Source organism: Prunus persica, chromosome G2 (assembly GCF_000346465.2).
Source record: "Prunus persica cultivar Lovell chromosome G2, Prunus_persica_NCBIv2, whole genome shotgun sequence".
Lineage (NCBI taxonomy): Eukaryota > Viridiplantae > Streptophyta > Magnoliopsida > Rosales > Rosaceae > Prunus > Prunus persica.
In genome coordinates, this window is record NC_034010.1 from 23,609,823 (window position 1) to 23,637,156 (window position 27,334).

Sequence of the window (27,334 nt, forward strand, 5' to 3'; positions counted from 1 at the left end):
CATATGTAAGGCGAAATTCTATAGTGAGGGTGCCATATATGGGCTTCTCATGTGAACCTTCATATTAGCCACTGGATCATTTCATTAAACTTAAGTGAAATTACTATTTAGATGAATCATGTTGCTAATATGAAGGTCCACATCTATGGTCCATAAATGACATCTATGGTCATCTTGACTTGAGCTAGAAGCTGCCTGTACAACTTTACTTGTCCTTGAGCTAGCTTTGCCACTGTTATGAACCATCATGTAATTTGTCGATTTTGAGGAGGTATAATTAAGTATATTAAGTTACTAGACTATCAACTTCAACCAAACATTTATGTTATGGTCTAACAACAAAATGATTATAATTATGTATCAAACAGTCTGTCAAGAGAACATTCGTCACAAATTGAAATACATAGCCAGATATCTCTTGTTATCAATATATACATATGAAAGCAGGCACAGTGGATTGATTTGGCAGTATGTGTAATTGCAAGAACGAAAGGGGCCAAAGCCTGCCGATGTGAAGCTTGACCTTGTAAGTTGCAAGTCATAGGAGATAAGGTTTTCAACTTCCAAGTATTGGGGTTTCAGGAGCCTCTACAATCCACAACCAGTTTCTCAACTGATAGCAGGATAATGCTAAAATTTATTTGCTGTTATAATATTTGAATGCTGCTACTTCTCAATAAGTTTTTTATTTTATTTTTTATGTTTGTTTGCTTAGGAATGCCAAGCTTGAAGAAGACAAAGGAATTTTAAATTCTGCCATATATTTTAGGACTTGAAGCATATGCTTCTGGTTGTTTGGCTACAGATCTGCAATATAATAAACTAATGTGAGGAGAATAGAGGCAGTGTGGCTTGGATAAGATAGACTTTATCTTATGAATTAAATTGAATTTGTCATTCTCTGCATATGCACTCATCAATATCCTTCATGCCTAAAATTGTTTGTAGTGACAAATGTCACATTCCGGGATCGGCTCCGCCGTAGCACGATATTGTCCGCTTTGGGCCCCCCCTCTCTGGCCCTCACGGTTTTGTTTCTGGGAGCTCACGAGCAACTTCCTAGTGGGTCACCCATCCTGGGATTGCTCTAGCCCTCAACTCGCTTAACTTCGGAGTTCCTACGACTCCAAAGCCAGTGAGCTCCCAAAAGGCCTTGTGCTAGATGGATGCGGGTGTGCACATATAAGGCACATCACCCCCTCTCCGTTGGTTGATGTGGGATCTTACACAAATGAGGCCAGACAATATTTCAAAAAGATCCTAGATCATGATACTGAAAATCCAAGTATCTAGCTTATCAATTTGAAGTAACGTAATCTTCCACTCATATTCCTAATATTTTAGCATAATCTTCCATACTTGTATTCCTATGATAACATCTTATGAGTTTAGTTCAGATACTAATTGTCACGATTTTGAGTATGTACGTATTATATATCAGAAAAGTTCTCTTGCCACTTATGAACTGTAAAAAATGGAGTTTTGAGTCAACTGTTGGCATTCCACACTCATATTTCTAGCTAATATCTTAACATAATCATATTCTTACGATAAGTTAAGATCGTATGAGATTAATTAACTCTGATACTACGTGTCACGACTTTGAGTATGTGCGTACTATATACCTAAAAAGTTGTCGTGGCGCTTATAAAATTCCAAGTGAGTTGTTAGTTTACATCCGTGATCTTTACTTTACCCAATAATAAGAAAGAAAAACCAGGAGAAGAAAATAAATCACCTTATAGGACAGAGTACATATGCTCCGCGAACAGGTGACAATGTGAGTGGTCTGAAAGCAACCCTAGAAATAAAAAAGAAACACGATAAGAAGTTGCCTTTCAATTCATATATGCTTATCGATGTTAGGATCTTGAGCAAATGGCAGAGAAAGGTTCTTGAGCTGTAGGGTGCCGTGAGAACTAGGAAATGTTACAGAAACTTGAAAAGAACCATTCGTATACATATACATGTGAATGCATGATTTAATTTGGGTTATTTTTGGTTTGTATTGTATGAAGACAAAAATGGGAACATATTTAGAAAATCTTAGGCCTGAGCTATGACAGGTATCTCTATCACTGCGTACCACAAGCTGGAAGCAATATCTGATATGGAGCCAGGGCCCATCCTGAATTTTCAGGGCCCTGGGCAGTTGTAAAAAATTAGGCCTCTATATATATATATTTTTTTTCATTTACGTGTTAAACTAATTTTCATTTTTCAATCAAGATTTAACTTATTTGAATTAATTAAAAATTTATCATTCAAGACAAATAAATTATATAAATTCAAATTTCAATATATAAAAATCTAAAATAAGAGACTACGCTTGATACATTCAAATATAATGCATAAACAAAATAAATACTTGTAACAATTCAATCATTTCATTTTCTTTTTTGACTTTCAGAACAACAAACTTAAAACTTCCAAATTTGTAATCAATTAGAGCTTAAAAGTGTTAAAACACCCTATGTTACTTTTTAAAAAATATTAAAATAATATATAATAAATATACTATTCCTCTTTATAAAATAAATAAACATTTGTACGCCCTAGACAGTGGGCCCAGAGCAGTCGCATTAATTGCCCTTGTCTAAGATCGGCAGTGTATAGAGCTTTTTATTGAAACAAAAGCCATATGGGTTGGCTTGGGCCAACCTTGTGGGAAGCCTAGTAGTGCAACCGTCTCAGATTTTGTAACTTATGAAAATTATCTCATATTTTAATGCAAAAGATATTATACTTTAATTTAATCTAAATTATGGGGAGGGGATTAACTTAAGTGCCGAGTGGAGAGACTATTATTATTTTTTCTTAAATAAAGATAATTTTGAGTTTTCTAAAAAAAGCATTATTTTTTTATGAAGGAGAGACTACTCCCACATCCAGGGCTAGGACAAACCCCAGACCTTTACTAAGAAGGAGTTATGCAAAGGCCTCTACGCCTTGCAGCCACCTGTATGGATTTACAGAAGAATTTTATAGATTACCCACCAAACATAGAACTGTTGATAGGGGGACTCGAATACTGATGGGGCACACAAGATGCAGGGACCTTACCAACTGAACCAACTCGTGTTGACAAAAAGCATCATTTTGAGTTATTTGAAAATTTACCCATACGGTCTTTTGGTTTATATAAATAGAGAGAGACTTCTTTTTCCTAATGTTCAAATTCCCCTTCTTTATTAAGGAAAAACATTAGAAAAACAAAGCACATAAAGTTTCCTTTAAAACCTCAAATAATTCCATTTTCTTTTTCTTCATATGAATATAGAGAGGGTTCATTTGAATAAGGTAGCCAATCTGCCATCGTGGACATATAATCTTATTTAGATCACTGCAAAATGTGTGGTGCTGTGACAATGCTATAGCATTACAATTCACTTCAAATTTGATTAAAAAGGAGGAAATGCAATGGGAAATATATGATTTGAATCTAGGATTCGGTCCCATCAGTACTTAGAGACAAAATCTGTGTCCCGACATATTTATTGCGAAACATGCTCACAGAGTCACAGCTAGTGGCTCTAGGCACAGCCAAAAATAAAAATAAAAAACAATCATAGGTATTTTGTTTTGTTTTCAATGTGAATTAAATGGAAGGGAATTTAACTTGCAAGACGTTCGACACATGAAACACAAACATCTCACTAAAAATTTAAGCCCGAAACCAGTTTTACAAAAGTTCATGAGAAGTTAATTTTTTGTTTCAACTTCAGAAACAATTCAATTTGGACTATGACAATGACATAGTTGAGACAGAACTAAAATAGTAGTTGAAATGGAAACACGAAATCTCAATTCATATATTAATTGCAGAGAAGCCAAAAATTTGTTATTACAAAAATATGATAATAAGTTTAAGAAATTGAATATGGGCAAATGTGCCTGAGCCAAAAACTTGTTCGTGTTACCTCTTCGCTTGAAAGAAAAATTGTTCAAATTGCAAATTTACTAAATGAAGGGCAAATAAAAAAGTTAATGGCTCCGAAATAACCCCATTGCCCTTTTTGTAGCCTTACTATTGCGTATCGACTTCATTTCGGTCCTTCCATATTCAAAATATGTTTAGTTTTCCAAGTTATTTAAGGAAAAAAAAACACTTAGTTTTTCTATTACGTGCATGTAAAGGGTAATTTCTTTGACAAATTCATTCAATTTCTTGAGTTTGATACAATTAAAATAAAATAAAAAACTTTAGAAAATACCAACGTATTTTTTTAGAATTGCAACCCGAGTGCAACTCGGGGGGAATTTGCGGAGGGTACAGGTAAACAGTAAATAAGTGATGAAGTATGGGTAAAATTGAGATTGGGTTGGGCGTTGAGTTGGGTTGGGCTGCAGGGCTGGCTGGACGTGTGTGAAAATGGGAAATGACCCATCGTCAGACAAGTGACTCAATCCATAGAAGGACTTTCCAAAGCTTTTCTCTTTCTTTCTTTCCTGTGCAGTGTGCACTGAGAGAGAGAGAGAGAGAGAGAGAGAGAGAGAGAGAGTCCCCACAACTGTCTGTCCTCGCAGCTGGACAAAACTGCCACCGCCAATAATGCTAGGGACCTTGTAAACCAGACAACCATAGCCTTCTCACTCTGTCTCTCTCTCTCTCTTCTGCTAACTCTCACCAACTCTCTCTCAGTTTCATGTATATCTAAGCATTACTATTAGCATATCCTCTCAAAATCAGTTTGAGAGTTTTCCACCCTTCATTTCTTACCACACCCGACCTTAGTACATTTCCATTTTCTTCACCCCACCTTTGTTTTAACCCATCTTCACCTCTCTCTCTCTCTCTGTCTGAGGCCCATTTCAACCTCTTGTGTCAAGTACTCTATACCTCTTTCTGATCTCCTCAATTAGTTAGTTCTTCAATGCTAGCACAGAGCATTAAATATTGTTCTATTTAGGAGCATCATTACACCCATCACAAAACAAAGGAATATATTTATTTTATGGTGTTGGATTTATGGGGTCTCATTCTGCTTCTTATTGCTGGGGCTTCTTACATTTATTGCAATTGTTCTGTTAGCATCACAATGGAATGTTGGTAACTTGGTATAGCCAATATATCTAGAGATAGAGAGAGAGATAGAACAATTTAAGGCACAGTTCACCCAACAACTGCTCAGCTCAGCTGCAATGGAGAGGCTTCAAGGACCCATTGATCCCTGTGTATGTTATGTTATCTTTGCTCAATTTGTTTGTACTGCCCTTTCTTTTTCTCTTTCCCCTTTCTAGAATCCCTTCCCTAGCCTCAAGAAATGCACTGCATTTACTTCTCAAAATGCTTGCATTCAATGCAATGTGTGTTGTTTTCCTGGAAATAATAACACCGTGCTACACTGTTTTCCTCTTTCACATTCCATTCTCATTCCATTTTTGTTCTACCTTTCCTTTGTTGAAAGTTGAAACTGAACCCCCCACTAAACCCATGTCAGTTTTGTTTTTATTTTTCTCTTGCTTTCTTTAATAGAAAAAGGTTAGGTGTGAAGCCCAGTAAAGTTCTTACCTTTTCCAAACTTACTTTCTTTCTTTATTCACATTTTTTATAATTATTTCTGGGTTTATGGTTTGTTGCAGTTTTTTGGTGAGCATTTGGATTTTCAGTGCTTAGAACAAGGATTGAGCACCACAGAAAGCTTGAGATTTGAGGAAGAAGAAGAAGCAGCACATCTCTCAATACCAAGCTTGGAAGACAAAATGCCATTCCTTCAGATGTTACAAACTGTAAACTCCCCCCCACCTTACTTTCCCTTGAAAGAGCCAAGCTTTCAGGCACTCTTGAGACTACATCACCTAAAGAATCCATGGGAGTTAGGCAAAGCCTACATGCCTGAAATGGAGACCCAACTTCAGACAGCACTAGAGATTGAGAGCTGTGTGACCCATGACATGGTTGAGTTGCATTCACCTGTTAAATCAGAAGCCAAGGACCTTCATAATCACCCACATTCAGTTTCTGCTGGTAATCTGGAGGCTGTTAGTTCAGAGTGCATCCAAGACCAGGAACAGCCCAACTCAGCTGAAATTAACTGTTGTAGGAAAGGCAATAACTCATCAGGATCTCCTCCACCTACCTGGGCTCAAGCACAAAATGAACCTGAGCAGACCCAGTACCCCAAATCCCCTCCAGTCACCAGAGAAAGAAGAAAGCGCAAGAGAACAAGGCCAACCAAGAACAAAGAAGAAGTAGAGAGCCAGCGCATGACTCACATTGCTGTTGAACGCAACCGCAGGCGCCAAATGAATGACCATCTCAATGTTCTCAGGTCCCTCATGCCCACATCCTACATTCAAAGGGTAAGCATATATATGAATTTTTAATCTTTAGCTTCTTACAATTTCATGTGTTAGCTTGAAGAAGCCATGATATGTTCTTTATTGAAATAAGCTTTGTTTTTCAAAGGGTGACCAAGCATCTATTGTGGGGGGTGCAATAGACTTTGTGAAGGAATTGGAGCAGCTGCTTCAATCCCTTGAAGCCCAAAAGAGAATGAGAAGAGCTGATCAAGGGAGCAATGGTGACAACTCTTTTAGCTCATCATCATCATCCTCCTCTGCCAGTATGGCAATGCCATCCAATGGAATGTTCATGTCTCTGTCCCAATGCAGAATTGGGTCTCATGAGGAAGGCACCACCACCACCCACCTTGAGGATGAAGTCACAGCACAGAACAAGTCTGAGGCTGCAGACATAGATGTCACAGTGATCCAAACCCATGTGAACTTAAAAATCCAGTGCCAAAGAAGAGCTGGCCAGTTGATGAAAGCCATTCTTGCATTGGAAGATCTTAGGCTCACAGTTTTGCACCTCAACATTACTTCTTCACAAGATACTGTTCTTTACTCTTTCAATCTCAAGGTATTATTTATCTTTTACAATTTTTTTTTTCATTCTGTCTTATCTGTTTGTTTTTTCCTAGTCAAACATTCTGACTTGGATCTCAAGCTACCCTAGCTAGCAGGCTAGCATATATGATATAATATCACAACACCCCAGTAAAGCTTCTTTTTCATTTGTTATTTTATTGCTCTTGTTTTGAGGAGAGGTGTGTATGGATGTAATATAATATTAACAGAGTTTGGAATTTAAATTTGGTGTGTTACTGCAGATAGAGGAAGGATGCAAGTTAGGATCTGCAGATGAGATTGCTAGAGCTGTACATCAAATATTCAGCTTCATCGACGGCTGCAGCTGATTGGTTTAATGAGTCAAGGCAGTGCTCCAGAAAGCAGCTAACCCCATTTCATTTCTTAGAGAGAGTAGGGATAGGAAAGGAAAAAGAAAGTGACCACATGAAATGAAAAATGTAAGGTGGTCTTTCACTCTTTTAGGATATTGGGATGGAGATGGGGGAGCAGAGGGAACCTCCACTTTAAACATTGTTTCCATCTCCTAGGATGTAAATTTGTGTGTTTTAGTTTTACCCGCTGAGGTTGTAGTGACAATGCTGCAGATGATGTCTATTTCTTCCTCTCTCTTTTTTTTGTTTTTTTTAATGGGGGCCCACCATGCTTGCTGGAGAGTTTAGGGCTCATTTTGAATATCTGATATTCTCATCATCATTACAGCTTTGCAAAGGATGCTTCTCTTTCTATATTTGACTTTTGGGGCTATCCATATGGACTATGAGTCCGTAAGGTGCTTCATCATTGCATATGGCTTTATGCATGTCCTTAAGCCTACACTTTTACCTGCCTCTTGGGTTTCTGAAGTCTGTACATTTTTCTTCAGCCTCCATGGATGATATGATAATCTTTCAAATTTCAAGCTTGAATCATGAAACACCCTTCTAATTGCCAAATTATATAGTTTTGGGAGGGGAGGTGCAATTAGTCAAAGGCTCCAAGCCCAGCCAGCTCAGTTATTTTCCTCTTTTTTACTGTTCTAGGACCTAAACCTAAGGGCTTGTGCTAGTTAAATTGCCCTAGAGAAATGACATGAGAGAGAGAGGTAGGCTACAGAAACTTGAAATGTGAACCCAAGTTGGCAGTATATGCAGCTGAATTTGGCTCACTCCCATGTGCCCACTGGAAGCTTGTGAAAAGAACTTGTTACAGTTATTGCCAAATAAGTTCATGCTCACTGTTATTGCTAAAGATAAATATATTGTGGCCAGAAAGAAGTGGTACCACCCCCACATGTATTGCACCTGCTGCTCTTGCTGGTGGAATATTTCAACATTACTTCCCCATACTTCAAATTCATTTTTGCCACCCAATAATTCCATTTGCTTAAAAGGATAGCTACAAGTTTATTGGACTTATACAATGTTCAAGATCAATTCATCAATTTGCTCTCCATTTCTAAGTTTCTAAGGTCGTAGCTTTCACAGTAGCTTCACCTACCAAATAAAAGGCATGTCCAGGAAGGCTGTCAATGTCCTATATATATATGCTCTAAGATTTTAGGCTACAAATATTTTGTGCATATTTTGTAGCTTTCCCTATGTGTTTACATATTGTATATAATTCATGACATGATGAAATGAAGTTTAGGGGAGACATGGGCAGGAAGATTTTGTGTGAGGACATGGATTTGAAATGGGATGGATGAAAGGCAAAGTCAAAATGGTGGTGAGGTTAGAGAGAGAAAAAAAAAAAGAAAAGGAAATCCCACTAAAAAGTTGCCTGAAAATTGTCATATGGATGATGAAGACTGGAGAGGGCAAAGGCAAGTGTGCAAAGCTGCACCACATATCCCAATGTGAAAAGCCAAAGTCTTAGTCATTTTTGCCTCTGCATTTCATATTCCTTTCTCACAGCCTTTCTTCAAGCTCCGTCTCAATCTACATCATTTGGTTTTTGGTTTTTAGCTCCCTCCATGTTTCCCTTTCTTTCTCTCACTTTTTGTTTGAAGTCAATCTTTAATCATTTCCTTAAACTCTGTGGACATTTAGCCTAAGTGTCATGATTAACCAATTCAGATTCCAAGTAATTAACTTCATTAACAATAATAATATGCGATTAAAAGGCAAAACGAAAAAATAAAAAAAAGAAGAGAGAGAGAGAGAGAGAGAGAGAAGGCACCCAAAATTAAGAAATAGAGAAACTTTGCCAAGGCCCTAGGGCAACTCTATCTTCAATAACAATGGAACCCAAAAAGGAACGTTTGTCTGAAATTATCAAAGTAAGTGTTTGTTTTATTTGGGAAAACGAGCCTCTAATTCTATAATCTAATTCTACAAATCTCACATTTCCAGAAATTGTCCTTGGCATTAGCATTAGATTAATAAAGCATATTTAGCTTAATTTAATCACTTCTCCTTCTTTGAAATGGCAGAGAAAAATTGAGAGTCTCAATGTGGTTGGTCTTACCAAAGCAAACGCCGTCAGCTGGTTTAGCTAGGGTTTTGCATACTTGCATGCCAAGGGTTTTGAGATTCCATCATTTTGGTTAACAGTTCCTTTGTTTTTTCTCCTTTTGGTTCTTTTCCAACATTAGGTCAGCTTTAAATTTACCTGGCAGGTGACATGTCTGTATGACTACGTTCACCATGGTTTGATGGGACAATGCATTTCAATTTCCTTTTTATTCATTTTTTCCCACCTCTAAAAGCATTTCTAGCTGGAGAGACTAGCTCGGGCAAGAGACCTCCTAGGTCCCCAATCCCGCCAATACCGTTTCTAGCGGTCAAGGCTTGGTAAGACTTGCCTGGACAAGATTAAATAACGAAAAAATTGAAAAAAAAGGGGAAAAAAAGACAAAAAATTTCATAATTTTTAAAAATTAAATATCTAATCATATTTTTCACTTCCCACTCCAAAATTCTATACAAATTCCTCTCCTCATATCTCATGTGAATAGTGCGCATTAATAATGTGAATGATAACATCCTTTGTCTTCCCTTGCCTTTTACCGTGACAAATAGATGGAAATACTCTAAGAAATTGCAAATGATATTAGTTAAAATTTTCAAGTGTTTCGGATTTTAAGACTCTTAAACTTTTGATGTCTTCCAACAAAATGGAGAAAAATACTACTAAAACATTGTTATTAATTGATGATTTAGACACACATTCAAAACAATGATCCATTCAGATTAACAATTCAGTGTGTTTTATAATCTCAAGATTGTAAGGCAAAATACCATTTCTCCTGTTATTAAAGAGGCTTCAATCTTCTTTGTTCTTATCCAAAGACAAAACCTTCCACAAAAATCTTCCAAGTTCCAAAGAAGAAAATGGGGTTGTGATTCAGATGCTGCAAATATTTGTACACACTCTGCTTCTACTACAGCCAGAGAGTCTTCACACACTTCAAATTCCAAAGAGAACCTCTCTGTCCTCTCTATGACTGCATGCTTAGGCTCTGAAAACCGTCCATCATGAAATGCAAAAAAAGTTGGCCCTAATCCCAAATTAAAAACACCCCACAACAAATCTAAATTTTTATTTTCTCCTAATTAACGCCAAGCCAAAACCATCTCACTTCCTCTGTGTTTGTGTTGAGTCTGAACTTGGGTAACTGGGTTTTGTCCATATAAGGCTGACATGTACTTTTATTTGTTAACATTATCAATAATATAATTGTATCTTATATATGTATATCTTTTGCTTGGTGGGTTTGGTGGGTTGAGAAGGTTGGGGTCAGAGATTTATCAGAGGGCAAGAGATTCCTCATTGTATGGCATCCAAATCTCGAAAGAGTGCCAGAAATCTCCTTGGAGACTCTGTAAAAAGACCCACATTTTTTTTTTCTGTTGGCCCACCACCTCCAAATTTCAAGATCTACCTTTTTAAACTTTCATTTTAACCTAGACATCACAGGCATAGCATAGCACCCCCATCACGACCGTACAATCTATCAGATCATAGAAAATCAGAAAATCAGAATCCCCAAACCCAAATTTTCATCAAACCAGCCATGCTTTGACCTATGGTCACCCCTTGAAGTCAATACAACAAGAAGAAGGGATCAATCAATCAAAATTTCAAAGGGGTCAAAGTAAATTTCAAAGTAAACTTCTTTGATGAGGTGGGGGGCTTGTCCAGTCAATCAGTCTTTGACAGCCTGCGCATGTGTGCCTGCTTCTGCGTACTTTTTTAATGCAACGTTTTTCTTTTCTTTCTTCTTTCTATGTTACATGATTATTGCACGGTTGCACGAAAGAAGTTGGGAAGAGGCTGTGATGATCGATCGGCAGCAGAAAGGCCTATAATCTATTGTTTTCTTTTTGTTTGTTGTCATATAGCTTTCGGCTTCCGATTTGTCCCCAAGTGGCTTTTCGGCCACACCATGAAACAAGGCCTTTTCTTCATATTCTTCAAGGACACCTTCTTTTTAGCTTTCTATATCTCCCTTTATTTTTCTAGTACATGTTTAGGTAGGGTTAGTGTGATATTGTATCATTGTATTGTATGTGGTGAAGTAGGAGCTTTTTTCTTTATCAATAATTCTATATAATTGTTGGTCTTGTCGCTTTCGATTGTAAAATATAATGAGAAATAAATACATAATTGTATATAAACTATGAATATAAAAAAAAGATATTATTCGTGAAATAATGGATAGTGAATCAAGAATACACATAATTATATGCAAATTTACGATAGAATCATATATGGGATTTGGGTTGTGGGCTCCTACGTGTATAAAGGTGAAAAGTGTGAAATGCCACTTGAGGCATTTTACCAAACAGGTGGTGGGACGAATGCATGAAAGCTCAAATTATTTTGAAAGAAGTTGGCTAAGAAGACAAAATGAGTCGTAGTATAGTAGTGTGGGGACTAGGGAAGTCTAAGTTTAACCTCTCTCTCTCTCTCTCTCTCTCTCTCTCTCTCTCTCTCTCTCTCTCTCATGCGTCTGTGTGGGGGTGGGAGGGGCTACATGGGTTTGTTTCGGTTTCCGATCCAAGAAACAAAGCCTTTTTCCTATGCCATGGTTTGTCCATCCCTTTCTAACCATGAGCAAATTATTCACCTCGAGATCAACTCCCTTCAATTACTTTCACTTTTATCAACTGGGGTTTTACCGTTTCACTGTAGCGTAAAAAGAAGCATAGGCATACTATGTAGCATTCGTATGATGATTTGTTTAGATTTACGCGGGAATTGAAGGAAAAAAGAACCCTAGTCTCCTACCACATCTTTGACTCTCCAATGGAGAATCTGACCTAGCTACATGTGATGATGTGAGATGTGTTCAAATTATCGATGACTAGCAATCGTTAATAGACTAGAATTATAATTTAATACTACGATTCACTATTATTCTAAAATACATTAACTCAATGTTCGTTAGGCATACCGACTCTATCAATCATCAAACATACATGTGTAAACGACAAAAACTTGCATTTTGTCCTATAGGCTTGCTTATTACAAATCAAGCTTCGATGCCACAAGCACAAATGTGCAATTTAAGGAGGCGATTGTGCCGTAACTGTCACATCTAATTAGAAAGCCAAAAAAAAAAAGTGCCTACCTATTACCCTCTATTTTAAAAAAGGAAAATAAACCTTGCATGATCATCTAAAATAAAATGGGCTAGTGCCTTACTACCTTGTGTGGCCTGCTGTCCACACAAATATACTGAAGTTTAAGATTACTAGGCCGAAGGCCCAAAGAAGACAAGATCACTTAGGCCCGGAAGCAAGCTGACCATTTCTTTATTCTCGCAACTCATTTTTACCTCAACCTCAACCATCCTTACTTTAACATTTACCACCAACAGTATAGGTAAAGGTGAAAAGAAACTTGTTCTTTGATGCCTATGGAATCTCTGTTACCCATCCCCTAGTTAAACGACTTACAAGTAGGCTTACATGATGGTTTGTTTTCTTTAAGGATATTTTGTTCATCAATATTAATATTAATGAGAGGCTTATGCCAGTAGTGGATAGAGAGTGCAAATGTTTAACACCAGATGAGAATCTTCTTACTAAAAGAGTATTGGGTGGTGGTGAACAGCCTATCACATATGCACATGTAGATATTTTCACTCTTTTAGACCTTTCCCATATCAAAGCATGATGGAGATGTTTGAAATATTTTGCTAAATGTTTTCACTCAGTTGTGCCCCACTAGTAAGTTTTTTATTTTATGTTATAAAAGATATAGTAGGAAAGGGAAATCGAAGCTCTCAATCACTTGAGTTACAAAACCCGTCTTCTAAAATTTTATTAGAAGAACAGATTGGCATATGGGTGAGTAAACAGAAGGTAATTTGAAAACAAAGTTTGCCCTTGGGAGGAAGATAATATAATGGAGAGGTTTTTTTGGGTCACAACAGAGATCCAACCTGGAGCTTCCTATCCAAATCAAACACCACAAAATGCCTATCCTACAAGCCATGTCATCACACTATCCACATGAAGAGGAATGGGTGGTTCTCCATCTCCAAACTTGAGAGAACACCATCTCCACTGTCCATTGCAAAATAATCAAAACCCCTCCAAAATTACAAACCAAGAACAAAGATAACAAGAAAGATAAGTTGAAACTCATCAGACACTACTGTATCAAATTTCTCATCCTTGGTGGCCTCAGAATCTCTCATAGGACTTAAATAACCTGTAGGGGATTCAATAGCCATGGCCTCTAGCTCCTCCACACTTTCCATCTCCTCCTCATCCACCCTTGTTGACACCAAGGCTCCCCGCCACTCGGCAGCACCATCGCCGCAATGTGTGACCCTCCCTACGCTTCCTCCACCCCCGGTTCAGTCTCAGAACCGCCCAGGGAAGACTACTGCCTATTGTGAGCCATCCATGATTACTATCATTAGTATTTACAAAGTACTTTATATGTTTGATGAAAATTTTGTTTTTCCAAACAATTTGACCAATCTAGATGATTGATCAAGTGAAATTTTATTCAACGTATCATTTAGATTGACAGTCTAGTAACATAACATACTAGATGTGTAAATATACAATGCATATATACTGATGTTTCTTTTTTATTTCTTTTAGGTCGTAAGATTGCGCGCAATGTCATGGCCATGGCCACAGGGGAAGCACCTGCCGAAGTGGCTACAACTGAGTTCCCAGAGATTGTGAAGACAGTTCAAGAAGCTGTAAGCCTTTCATTCAGTTATGGCACTATCTAGTGTTTTTGTATGAAGGAGCTCAGCAAGTTAGATGACACAAAATGATTTGTTTTTGCTTTCTAGTGGGAAAAAGTTGAAGATAAGTATGCAGTGTCTTCACTTGCGGTGGCTGTTGCTGTTGCACTATGGGGCTCCACTGGATTGATCTCGGTGTGTCTCTCTCCTTATCCACATTCTGTGTTTGCTTCCCATAGTTTCCAAAGTAAAATTTTTAAGTTGCTGTGTTTTTATTTCTGTAGATTTGAGTAGCTAATTTCTTACTCGATTAATCGATTATTGACTGGTTAATCTGCTTGATGGGTATGTTTGTAACAGGCAATTGATAGGCTTCCTTTAGTCCCTGGTGCTCTTGAACTTGTAGGCATTGGCTACACTGGGGTAAGTTGGGTTTTGTTTGCTTTTGCATTCTTTTAGAAACTTCTCAATTAAGATTATGCCAGAAAGGAACCCAATTCACTACTTCTTGCACTTTCCTACTTCTTATACCTGCCTTTCTTATGTATCTTTGCAGTGGTTTGCATACAAGAACCTTGTTTTCAAACCAGACAGGTGAGTACAATTTGCTACAAAAACCTTTATTGGAGTATATAAGTAGTTTCTATTTCTTTTAATTGGTCCAAAAAAGATTTGCCATAGTAATATATAGAATTTCCATGGCATATCTGGTGTTTGAAATTTCAGGGAAGCTTTGACGCAGAAGATTAAAGACACATACAAAGATATAATCGGGAGCGGCTAGAGCAAACCTGAAAAGTAATGCTGCTGAGATAGGAGAAGAACTTGTGGTTGGTTTTTGAAGCTTATACATATGTGTATATCTCGCAGCATTGTTCATAAATATGTGAACATTCTTCATTTTGTTTGCATAAGCTTATTCTAACCACGGTTATAAATGTACTTTGTCTTCATTTTGTAATTCATATCATCACGTTTCTTATGTTACTTTAGAAGGGAAAGATCAAAGTAAATTAAGTAAAATAATCTGCAGACTTTATGTGCAGTTCTGAGTCTGAAATATTTTCTTGCTTATATTTTATTAGGCTTGGAGCCTTAACGTTTATTAGGCTTGGAGCCTTAACACTTTCATTCTAGTGTATAAGTTTTCATATTCCTTGGTTACTTAAAGAACTCCATAACCCAAAAGTTACAGACAAAACATTCATATCTGATGCCACTAAATCCAGCACCAGTTGCCAGGGCCATGAATTCTTGTTCACTCCTTTCCTTCCCTCCCGGAATTTCAGTCATCATAATCACATCAAGTTGGGAAGTGCTTCCACAGCATTGCTAGTATCTGGCATAGCTGGAAGTAGTGCTTCCACAACAATCACTTTTCCATCGTCTGGAATAGCTCTGTAACGATTCTTCAACAGCTTTAGGCAGTGCTCATCGGTCCAATCATGAAGTATCCACTACAAAGATGATAACTTAATTAGTGGCACTAATGGTGTATAACTAGCTTTCCATGAAGACCTTGTGTTGAGCCAATGCCATCAAGGGGCCCAAAGAACTTAGACATAGGGCCAAGGCTACAGACCCTCTGAAAATCAGACCCACCATTTTCATCCTCATTAGCAGCAGCAAGAGAGGAATGGAGAACAGAGTGGCTGGTGAGGAGCCTGAGGATCCTATCCATCATCATGGGTGCCAATCTTGGCTGCAATATCAGACGAAGAGAGCTTGGCGCCTGGACCCTCTCTGGCTATGATGTCAAAAACCCAAGCTTAATTGCTGATTGCAGAGACATGGACACGGAAGAACCCACCAGCTGGATGGCATAGCAGAAGCTTTCTTCTTCCTCTTCCTTTGTTATTTCATCCTCGGGCTCAGCATGATTTATTTTGGGATGGATTTTCCTCTCCAATGGAAAAGCCATTGGATTGGACTGTCTATATTTACGGTCTGAAACTCATTGCTAGTGTAGTGATTAAACTCATTAACAGGTGAACCAGGTAACAATACTAAGAAAATAAAGATACAGCACCAAAGCATAGAGAAATAAGCAATTACCATCACAAACTCAACAAAGGCAATGCGAGTAGAGTGCTGATAGCCTCAGACGATAAACCTGACTATTTCAACATTTTAGATTGGTATATACTTGTTTGTAGTTAGGCGTAAAACTTGGGTTTTCTTTAACCCGTACATCCGCACGGCTATACCGTTTAAATATTTTTTCCATTAAAGTATATTTTTTGGCTAGTAAGTATTCCAAAAAAAACTATCAATTTGTCAATAAAACTGCTCATGGCCGGTAATGAAAGAGAAGGCTTTTTATTTTATTTCAAGTGATGCTTTTGTTTTTACTACCATTTTCATTTATATGAGAATTTATAAATAAATTAAAAACATTTTAAATATTTTGAATATTTAAACGGTATAGCCATGCGGCTATACTGTATGTTAAAAAAATAAATAATACAGCCATGCGGCTATATGTTTTAAAAAGGCTCAACATGTGTTCTTTTGCCCTTTTTTGCTAAACATGGTTATTGAACCTTCGTTTATGTACCCAGTATAACCTCTCGGCTATAAACTTTAAATATACTATTTATTAAGAAAGAAAAAGAAAAAAAGAACTTGCTTAATACCTAGGCGCCGGCCTAGCGGCTAGGCGGCTATACTATTAATTAATATAAAATTAAAAAAACACCGTAGTATAACAGCGCAACTATACTCTTTAATATATTATATTTAAAAAGTATAGCCGTGCGGAAATACTATTTATTAAAAAAAATCAAGAATATCTTCTTTGAAACATATTTTGGTGCATATATACTTTGGCTATTTCATTTTCTCGTAGTTGAAATATCAAAATGAACTATTTTAGTACGGTGGAGTAGTTGTGTTTAGGGGTGGGCATCGGAACCGAAGAATCGATCAACCGAACCAAACCGGATAGAAAAAAATTGAAAAAAATCGTGTTGGCTAAAAAGTCAAACCCAATTTCAAAAATTGAACCGAACTAGTTCTAACCGATTCCCGTTCCGGTTCTATACCCTAACAAACCAAACTGGGCTGAACCGAATTGGCCAAATTAAAAAATATATAATTTTAATATTTATTTATATCCAATGCTATATTTTTAATCTCATAACTAATATTTATCCAAGCTCAATTTCCAAACATCTCTCTTTTTTAGCCTCAATATTTCTTTTTGTATGAAATTGGATAATTTGTTAATTTTCAAACCAAAAAAATAAACTTCAATTGAAATTTGTATTAAAAAAAAAAATAATCCGGTTCAAAACAGAATCGAACTGAAATCGGACCAGAACTAGTTCAACCTGAACCGAATAGTTTTACAATTTTTTTTGTTTAAAATCAAACTGAATCGAATCGGGTAAATAATGTTAGTTTCAATTCCAATTTGAGGCAAAAACCAGCCCAAACCGGACCATGCCTACCCCTAGTTGTGTTGTTATTTTGTGCTTTAATGTTATTTTTTTGTAAGAGGGGAAAAAAGGTCACATACTTGAGATTATTTAGTGTTAATCAAACGATTTATTTTCTAGACGAAGAAGGGTCACATTTTCATAAGAGGGGAAAATGAATCTTTTGAGAAAAGGGCACATACAGTAATGGTTTTTTTAGTTGTGGTTGATTGAAGAAAATGGAAGGAAAGAAAGGATTCTGAGGAAATGGAGAGGGAGGAAATTCTCTAAAGGAAGAAAAAAAGGATTCTGACTATTTCTAGATTTCAGATTGGTATATACTTGTTTGTAGTTAGGCATAAAATACGAATAAAATACATATGTGTTTGATTTGGGAAATTTGACATGTTACAATTGAAATGTTTAGTCACTATGTAATATTTTAATATATATAATATTTATTTAATAATATGTGAAAATTATGTGTATAATAAGTGAATTTTGTATGTATTATTGAAAATTTTGTAAAAAAGCACGAGTATTAAACATGAAAAATACGTATGTACGTGTAAAACATGAGTGTTGTACGTTTGCTTTTTTTTTTTTAAAATGTGCATTTTATAGAGTCTTCAAGACATGTACTAAAAACAGATGTATTATTAAAAAATATGTATGTATATGCAGAATACGAGTATTAAACCTCAAAATGCTAAATTCGTTATACGAGTAATAACTTTAAAAAAGTAAAAATTCAAACGGGGACAATAGAGACTCGGGTAATGGCCTAATAGTAATGGATAATACTCTAAACTAATTTTATCGATAAAAGAAAATCGAGGAAAAAAATATTTAAAAAAAAGGACCGCAATGTCAATATATAAAGAGTACAGCCGCTCGGCTATCCTATTTATTAAAAATAATTATATTTTTAAAAAAACCCAGTAAAGCCTCTCAGCTATACTAATTTTTTTTTTTAAAAAAAAATTACCCGAGTAGAGCCGCCGGCTATACTATTTATTTATTTATTTATAAAAAAAAAACCCTAGCGATTAGGCCTCATGTGTCAAAACAAGTATAGCGGCTATACTATTTTTTAAAATAAAAAGAAGAGGACCTGCCTAGCGATTAGGTGGCCACGTGTCAAAACATGTGCATGCCAAATTCTCTAGAGAAAGAAAGAAACGATTTTGACTATTTCAAGATTTTAGATTGGTATATACTCGTTTGTAGTTAGGAATAAAACCTAGGTTTTCTTTCCCTCTCCCGCCTTATTCTCTTCTTTGTTCGCTCTCTCCCAAACAACCTTGTACGATCCGAATTCAATGTTTTTTCTTATGTAATTGTACTTTTTCTGATTGTATGCTCCCATACTGTGAATGATGTTTCCAAAGTACTTTCAGAATTGCTAAAAGCAAAATTATTCAAGGTACTATGTGTTCTTTGGATTGTTGTCTTTTCCCTTGGCTTATGACAAAGTTAAAGATATCCAAAATCTTATGATACCTTAAATTAGGTCATCTGACACCTCTTCTCTTTCACAGGACTTCTATGAGCTGTGGCCTCCGAAATTTCAATGCAAGACAAATGGTGTTACCCAGGTATAAAGTTCATAGCATCTTTTATAATGTACTTGCTAGTTTCATTAGACTATTCCTTCTGTTTATGTGTTGAAGAATAATGGTGAGATACACACCTCCAAAGATGGGTTTTGATGGCCTTTGTAGTTTGTGCTGTTATAGTTATCAAATAGGGCTTATGGGGCAGAGTGTGTTATAAAAAAATAATAGTTTTCCTCTTTATGTACAGTCAAATACAAAACATTTATATTATAAATAACATATAAACAAATTGGAAAGCTTTGAAGGTATAATAAAATTGAAGAAAACAAAATAATAGGTAAGTAAAAGGAAAATAAATAATAAGTAAGAAGGTGAGTTTGGTACGGTGAAGCACGTCAAAGACGCTGTCCTAAAGCCTTTGTAGCCTCCCTACGTGCAGGTACTGACGGTCTACAAGACTCCAAGATTCGACCCCTTGTACACAAACTCAAGATCCGCTATGAGCACGTTCACAGACAGATATAGGTATCCAAGTCACATAACCATTGCCCAAAAATAATAATAATAAAGTAGAGAATATATGTAAAACTAGAAAAGGATAAAATTAGAATGTGTATGTGATATTCTGATAGTGTATTGTGTATTATTGTGTGTCATTGTGTGTTTTGTGTAAAGGAGGAGTGGCCTTTTATAGGCATCCAAAAACATATAACCTTCACCAACCATAAAAGTTCACCAACCAAATAATTAAGGCATTCACCAACCAGAAATAAAACCTGAATATTAAATATTTATAACCCCCATAATAAATAAAATAAAACAGCCAAAATAATTAAATAAATAAAATGGTTAAATTTTTAAAACCTTTTAAAATTCCAACAATCCCCCACAAGGTTTTCAAAATTTTACCATGACGAAAAAACAGTGAAAAATATATAATATATACGGGCAATATAATACTATGTAATAGGTGTAGGTGCCTTCCGGGCTTGAACCTTCACTTAGTGATGATAGTCTCCATTTGAGGAACCTGAGTGTACACAGTATTGAACTCGGCACCTTTGATCAAATTTCAACATATCCCACACATAGTATTAGTTGAGACTTGGATGCGGGGTAACGCTATTTATGGCCATGTGCTAATCTTGATTCTCATGAGAGTTACTCGAGAATAGCCCAATTCTCACAGTCGCGGTCTCATGACGTCTCTCACTTAGGTGAGTTCTCCAAGAGTACATGTGACCTGCACCCTGCGGGAATTTGCCCGCCTTGAAACTCATTCAGGGATAAATCCCTTCCTAACGTCACATAAAATAGCACTTTTGCCTTAGGGATGAGCAGAAGAATATCTCAAGGATATCTCCATAGTTTTATGAGTGCTATATGAGTCACGCAATATGGATTGTTTCTACCACATTGAACTTCCTTCATGGGATCTCCAATCACAGAAGTTGGGTTACCTCCCTAGGTGACTCCCTTATGGGCTTAAGCACATTCCCCTTGACATTTTGCATTAATAGCCTCCTCCACGAGGCATGCATATCAAAACTAGCCTTCACAAGGCATATATAATGTATGTCATGTATTTCTTCTCCATTTTAGCACGCTTTAAACCTGCATGTTATTAAAATATTTCCTACACAATAATGCACACAAATAATTAGTGGATTTCACCTCAGTATAATTGGAAATACATCATACATTAAATCTTCTGATCAAGAGTACCTCTCAAGTCCATGAAACTTTGAGTACACCTGCTACCACTTATGAACAACAATATAACAATTAATTCATTAAATAAATTTAATTCAAGTCCATAAACACTGAGTATTTCAAGATACCCTTACTCCCTTTTGTGCACTCCAAATGGCTGAAATCATGATCACATATCCATGTTGAAATTGTATCTTGTCGATTCTCAATAGGAACCTATAAGACAAAAAGAAGTCTCTACCAAAATTGTATACCAAGGTAATCATTAGTTGCACACATTTTCATAAAATTGAAGACAAGTTAGTCTCATAATAAAATTTGCATAATGAAACAAATTTCATACAGACACAATATGTTTGCCAATAAAATATAGAAATTATTATGTCACTAAATGAATCTTTCCCATGAGAGCATAAAGAAATTGAAAACACACAAAAAATTATGGGAAAGAGAGAAGGACATCCTACATAAATGAATCTAATATTTTTCAGCAAAAAATTCTTAATGTTAGTAACAAATAAAATTATAGTATTAAAGTTTCCATTTAGGAAAATTCAACTTCCACAAATCGGTCCACAAGTTTTAAAATAAAAATATGAATAATTATCAAAACGCAAATAACGTAAGCATTTGAGCGCTAATTAAAATAGAATAAATATGAATAAAAGGAGATATGAAAACTCATATAATAAATATACAAAATAACTTCAATTTTAAAGAGGTAATCAAACCACTCAAAATCTGGGAAATTAAATTCAATATAAAATTGAAATTAATTTTGTATGTTGAACTACCCACAAAAATTCCAACAATTACTCACATAGTTAACAAAAAAAACTCAACCCCCACAAATTAAGGATACTCTCAAAAAAATATGAAGTCTGTATTAAAATTTTATTTATTTTTAAATTCATAAGATATGCTAACTCACAATCATATTGATAGTTAATGTAAATATAATAGTGAAACCACCGAAAGCCTCATATCTCAAATAAAATTTAGGGTTTGAAAGCTTACACCAAACTCAAAATTAAATGGTGCTTGCAGTGATATAATTTATCATTTTATATCAGTTTTCTCCAGAAGGTTTCACAAGTACACTTTCCGGCGATTAACTCAATGTGGCAGTTGTCAAGACTTTATAATCAAAAGAACATTAGTTCACTCAATATATTTGTATCAAGATTAACTCAAGTAACTAATATGAAGGATTGCACAATCGAAATATATAGGCGTTGGCAACTTTAAAAGGAATCCAAGGCATTAAAGCAAAGATGTAATTAAATTGCATAAATGTTCAGAACATTAAAGGCAATAATCACCTAACAATATCAACAATTTTACTGCCAAAATAAAAGCTCTACATAAATTAAAGAATAAATAAAATCTCGTAATTGAATGTGAAATGCAAAAGCTTCCAAAAGAAGTTAAGAGCAATTAACTAATTCTGGAATCAAAAGGAGCTAACGTCCAAGGTATTAAAGTGATGCATTTATACTACAAAAAAACTGTAGGTTTTCTCCCAAATTCAAAGCAATGACAGCCATCAAAATAAATAATAATTAGCTCAATAAAACTTGCACTAATATCACATAAATTCTTTGCACGTTTTCGCAAAAATTAATAGATATAAATGAAAATAAGAATCAATATAAAAATTGAATACACAGATAGACCAAATCTAAAATTGACGCAATATTAGATTTTGAATTCAAAATTAAACTACAAAAGAACGGTTTGCACTGTTTCTGTTTTTTCTTTCAAGGATTTGAAATCAAAGTAAATATTATACTACACATATTTGCGAAGATGCAACAATTGAGTATTCAAATCATATTTGTCTTCATAAAACGAAAACTAAATTGTCTGTTCAATATTAATTCATAATTCATTAAACCACATAAAGATAGTGCATACAAATCCAACGTTAAAACAGTAATTTCAAACAATAAACTTTAGTGCCAAGAATATATTATAATTGCTTCTCATGTTGGTATGAAGGACTTCCAAAAGTAAGAACAATAAAACGATATGAAGTCCAACTAAAAAAGATATAAAGGACAGGACCGTTATATAAAGGAAGATTGATGGCAACCAAAATGAATGAAGGCAAATGTAAAAAGGCCAAACACAATAAAATCAAATGTATATACTTGGTTTGAAATTTTGATTATAAAAAACCAGATCAAAGATTTTGAAAAACTTACGTTTTGGTTTTTAAACACTTCAACCGTTCAACATTGGATGTTTCACCATAAATTGATTAGTGAGTAATAATTAATTAATCGGTAATAAAACAATACAAGCTATTTAAAACAAACAGTAACTTAGAAAACGGACACACCACATAAAATAATAATACATTGAGCTATAATAATAATACCACATAAATTAGTCTGTAGGTTTTTATTTTCAAACACTAGCATTAATTTCCCAAACGTTAGCAACAAATTATAAACATATAAATGTACCAACAATATTTAAAGCAGTTGAAATTGTATAGACAACATGAAAGCTTCAAACTGCATCTACCCAAAATAAATCGTAATTTTCATTTTGAAAATCCAATACAAATGTAAAAGCTTCAGTCAAAGAGTTAAAATATATTAAAGCTAGCAATACGGGAAGAAAACAACTTTAACATACAAAGGCTGTAGATTGTTATAAAAAATAATAGTTTTTCTCTTTCCGTAAAGCCAAATACAAAACATTTATATTATAAATAACATATAAACAAATTGGAAAGCTTTGAAGGTATAATAAAATTGAAGAAAACAAAATAATAGGTAAGTAAAAGGAAAATAAATAATAAGTAAGAAAGTGAGTTTGGTACGGTGAAGCACGTCAAAGACGCTGTCCTAAAACCTTTGTAGCCTCCCTACGTGCAGGTACTGACGGTCTACAAGATTCCAAGATACGACCCCTTGTACACAAACTCAAGATCCTCTATGAGCACGTTCACAGACAGATATAGGTATCCAAGTCACATAACCATTGCCCAAAATAATAATAATAAAGTAGAGAATATATGTAAAACTAGAAAAGGATAAAATTAGAATGTGTATGTGATATTCTGATAGTATATTGTGTATTATTGTGTGTTATTGTGTGTTTTTGTGTAAAGGATGTTAGAGTATAGTGCTTTAGATTGTGACACTTGTCATAATCTTACTGTAGTAGTTAGTTTGTTATCTGTAGCTATATAGAAGACTTTCTCATGTAATTACTAATCTATTATTAAGAAAATATATCAGATTGTTCTCTCTAGCTTCTCTCTCCAGCTTCTCTCTCTCTGCTCTAGATTCAATATACAAGATTACAGTATATGTTTGATCAGCTGATATAGATTAACGAGGAGTGGCCTTTTATAGGCATCCAAAAACATATAACCTTTACCAACCATAAAAGTTCACCAACCAAAAAATTAAGGCATTCACCAACCAGAAATAAAACCTTAATATTAAATATTTATAACCCCATAATAAATAAAATAAAACAGCCAAAATAATTAAATAAATAAAATGGTTAAATTTTTAAAACCTTTTAAAATTCCAACAGAGTGTTCCACAGCGTTTAAGTTTTTAAACCACCCCAGTCGAGCCGTAAATCGGGATGCATCAACCTTTCTTGCAGTTTTCTTTAATATGTCTTAATTAATGTTTGACTCCGAACCTGTCTGTTGGTGACCACTTAATTGGATGCATGATGCTGTGGAACTTAGAATAGATATGCGTAACTCATATCATTACGTTTCTTCTGTTACTTTAGAAGGGAAAGATCAAAGTAAATTAAGTAAAATAATCTGCAGACTTTAGGTGCACTACTCTGAGTCTTCAGTATTTTCTTGCTCATAGATAAGAAACATTTGCCAATCTTTTATTAGCCTTGAAGACTTAACACCTTCATTTTAGTGTGTAAGTTTTCATATGCCGTAGTTACTTATAGAACTCCATAACCCAAAAGTTACAGACAAAACATTCGTATCTGATGCCATTAAATCCAGCACCAGTTGCCAGGGCCATGAATTCTTCTTCACTCCTCTCCTTCCCTCCCGGATATTGAATCATCATCATCACATCAAGTTGGGAAGTGCTTTTCACAGCAGTGCTAGTATCTGGCATAGCTGGAAGTAGTGCTTCCACAACAATCACTTTTCCATTGTCTGGAATAGCTTTGTAACAATTCTTCAACAGCTTTAGGCAGTGCTCATCGCTCCAATCATGAAGTATCCACTACAAACAAATATATCAGAAGACAAGTAGAACAGCTTCATATACATGGTTACCGTTGTTAAACTAAAAGAAGAAAACCAAAATTTAATTAATGCTTGAGAAATTCAAAAATTACCTTCATAAAAATGGCATCCCCATTTGGAACACTAGCAAACATGTCTCCTCCAACATGTTCCACACCTGCAAAAAGACAAAAATCAATTAATTCCCATTTTATCCTCCAACATGTTCCGATAAAGCAAAAACGAAGATTTCACAATGAATCAAATAAGTCCTACCAGGATAGGAAGGGGCATGATTTACGACATGGGGCAAGTCGAAATTGATACCCTTTATATGTTGATATCTAGATGTGATCAGATTAAGGGTCATTCCCAAACCACCACCAACATCAACAAGTTGTGTGAGGTTCTTGTCTTCAAGACCCTTGTAGATATGAAGAAGTTTCTTGATGACAATGGTAGTGTGGTTAAACATTGCTGTGTTGAACGCTTGATTAAACCTGGGGTCCAAACCTGGATACTCAAAAGCGTGCGTGCCATGGACCCTGTTAAATGGAATTCCTCCTTCAACAACTGCATCTTTCAGTTGAGACCTGTGAATTTATTATGTGTAGAAAGTTGGAGTTAGATACCCTAATTGTATTATAATTAGCACAAACTATGTGATTTGTTTCTTTGATTTGGGGAACTTAATAAAAGTTGAATTATATAGGGCCTTTCTTCTATTATTGGGTGGACCATGTATAATTTAAATAGTTACTTCCTTTGCCAAGATTCCAGACTGACTTTAATATTATGCCATTTTAAAGACTATGGAGTGAGTCCGTCCCCTTACACTGAAGTGCCAATATAATTATGAGTAATGCATGTGCCAATATATTAATCAAACTTAAATAATAATAATAATTATTAGTCAAAAGATTAAAAATAAATGAAGAAAATATAGAAAAGGAAAGAGGATAATTAATTGAGATATTTAGTGATATACCCATTTCTAGCACTAATATTATAAATAAATCCTACACAATTGAATTCCTATAAACAAACCCAAAAAAAACCCAAAAAATGATAGCTGGCCTTATTGAATTTAATATTGATTATTAAATTACTTTGATGCCCTATTGAGTGCTTTGGGTATTTTTATGAGATTTTGGGGTTGGGCTTGTTTTAAGAAATTGATGGCAGTTTTGTAATTTATAAGAAGTTAAAAGCTTTTTTGTTATGTTGTAATGGGCTTTGGGTGTGTTTCTAAAGTCCATTTTATGTAGGATATTTTTATAATTTGGGCCCCCATATTGGGTATAATAGTGAATCTCCCTAATTAATTAGTGGCAGGGGCAAGAGGGCTTAAGCTAACCAGCTTTCCATGTAGACCTTGTCTTGAGTGAATGTCAACACGGGGCCCAAAGAACCACCTTCTTCATCATTCACAAAGTACTTAGACACAGGGCCAAGGCTGTACACCCTCTGAAAATCTGACCCACCACCATTTTCATCTTCATTAGCAGAAACAAGAGAGCAATGGAGAACAGAGTGGCTGGTGAGGAGCCTGAGGATCCTATCAATCATCATGGGTGCCTCAGGGTTCTTGGCGCCAATCTTGGCTGCAATCTCAGATGAAGAGAGCTTGGCGCCTGGACCCTCTTTGCCTATGATGTCAAAAACGCCAAGCTCAATTGCTGATTGCAGAGACATGGACAGCACAGAAGAACCCACCAGCTGGATGGCATAGCAGAAGCTTTCATCTTCCTCTTCCTTTGTAATTTCATCCTCAGGCTCAGCATGATTTATTTTGGGATGGATTTTTCTCTCCAATGAAGAAGCCATTGGACTGTCTATGTTTACGTTCTGAAACTCGTTGCTAGTGGAATGGGTTTACTTATAGCTAGGAAACATAACATACAATCCACGTGGCTCTAGTATATAATATTAAGACGGAACACCAATTTAGTACTATATTGTTAACAGGGGCGGAGCTATACTGGGACCAGTATGATCCCGAGCCTCATTTAAATTTTTATATATATTTTAAAAAGTAATATACTATTATGTATTTTTATATATATATTATTTCAAATATTTTACGTTTTGGTATGTACTCACATGTATTGTGGCGGCTCTATTAAAGCAAAATGAGCTGCTTCAAATTGCCCCTTTGCTCAGCTGGTAATGGTGCACTCCAGGTGTACAGATTACCTTATTTTCATTTTCAACATTTAGGTAAATGTCTTTGTCCTTTTACTTTCATTTATTTTTATATTACTCCATTTACTTAAGTTTACAATGTAAATAAGGAAGTACCCCTCATTTGGATTCAAATTAAAATACTAGAAAATCAAATTCCCACCAAATCAAAATATGAAAAATCGGTTTTAGTCCAAAATACGATTTATGCTAA

At 35.3% G+C, this 27,334-nt stretch overlaps 3 protein-coding genes across 5 annotated transcripts; 2 read left to right on the forward strand and 1 right to left on the reverse strand.

The window, feature by feature from the left end:
- Nucleotides 4,488-7,601, forward strand: LOC18784699 (transcription factor bHLH67). Its single transcript, XM_007217978.2, has 4 exons — nt 4,488-5,175; nt 5,584-6,303; nt 6,410-6,865; nt 7,116-7,601. Exons 1-4 carry the CDS (start codon nt 5,143-5,145, stop codon nt 7,200-7,202), a joined length of 1,296 nt encoding a protein of 431 aa, XP_007218040.1. The 5' UTR covers nt 4,488-5,142; the 3' UTR covers nt 7,203-7,601.
- Nucleotides 13,188-15,056, forward strand: LOC18784661 (protein CURVATURE THYLAKOID 1B, chloroplastic). Its single transcript, XM_007220358.2, has 6 exons — nt 13,188-13,704; nt 13,920-14,023; nt 14,120-14,206; nt 14,372-14,434; nt 14,568-14,605; nt 14,738-15,056. The coding sequence occupies exons 1-6, from the start codon at nt 13,539-13,541 to the stop codon at nt 14,793-14,795; spliced, it is 516 nt and encodes a 171-aa protein (XP_007220420.1). The 5' UTR covers nt 13,188-13,538; the 3' UTR covers nt 14,796-15,056.
- On the reverse strand, nt 14,798-26,773 carry LOC18786962 (caffeic acid 3-O-methyltransferase). Of its 3 annotated transcripts, XM_020557574.1 has the most exons (5): nt 26,294-26,773; nt 25,213-25,529; nt 25,050-25,114; nt 24,603-24,934; nt 24,447-24,533 (listed from the first exon to the last, which is right to left on the reverse strand). In XM_020557574.1, exons 1-4 carry the CDS (start codon nt 26,761-26,763, stop codon nt 24,638-24,640), a joined length of 1,149 nt encoding a protein of 382 aa, XP_020413163.1. In that variant the 5' UTR covers nt 26,764-26,773; the 3' UTR covers nt 24,447-24,533; nt 24,603-24,637. The 3 variants fall into 3 exon arrangements, with proteins under 3 accessions (XP_020413164.1, XP_020413163.1, XP_007219351.1); XM_020557575.1 differs by lacking the exons at nt 24,447-24,533; nt 24,603-24,934 and adding an exon at nt 14,798-15,468; XM_007219289.2 differs by having other exon boundaries at nt 24,529-24,934.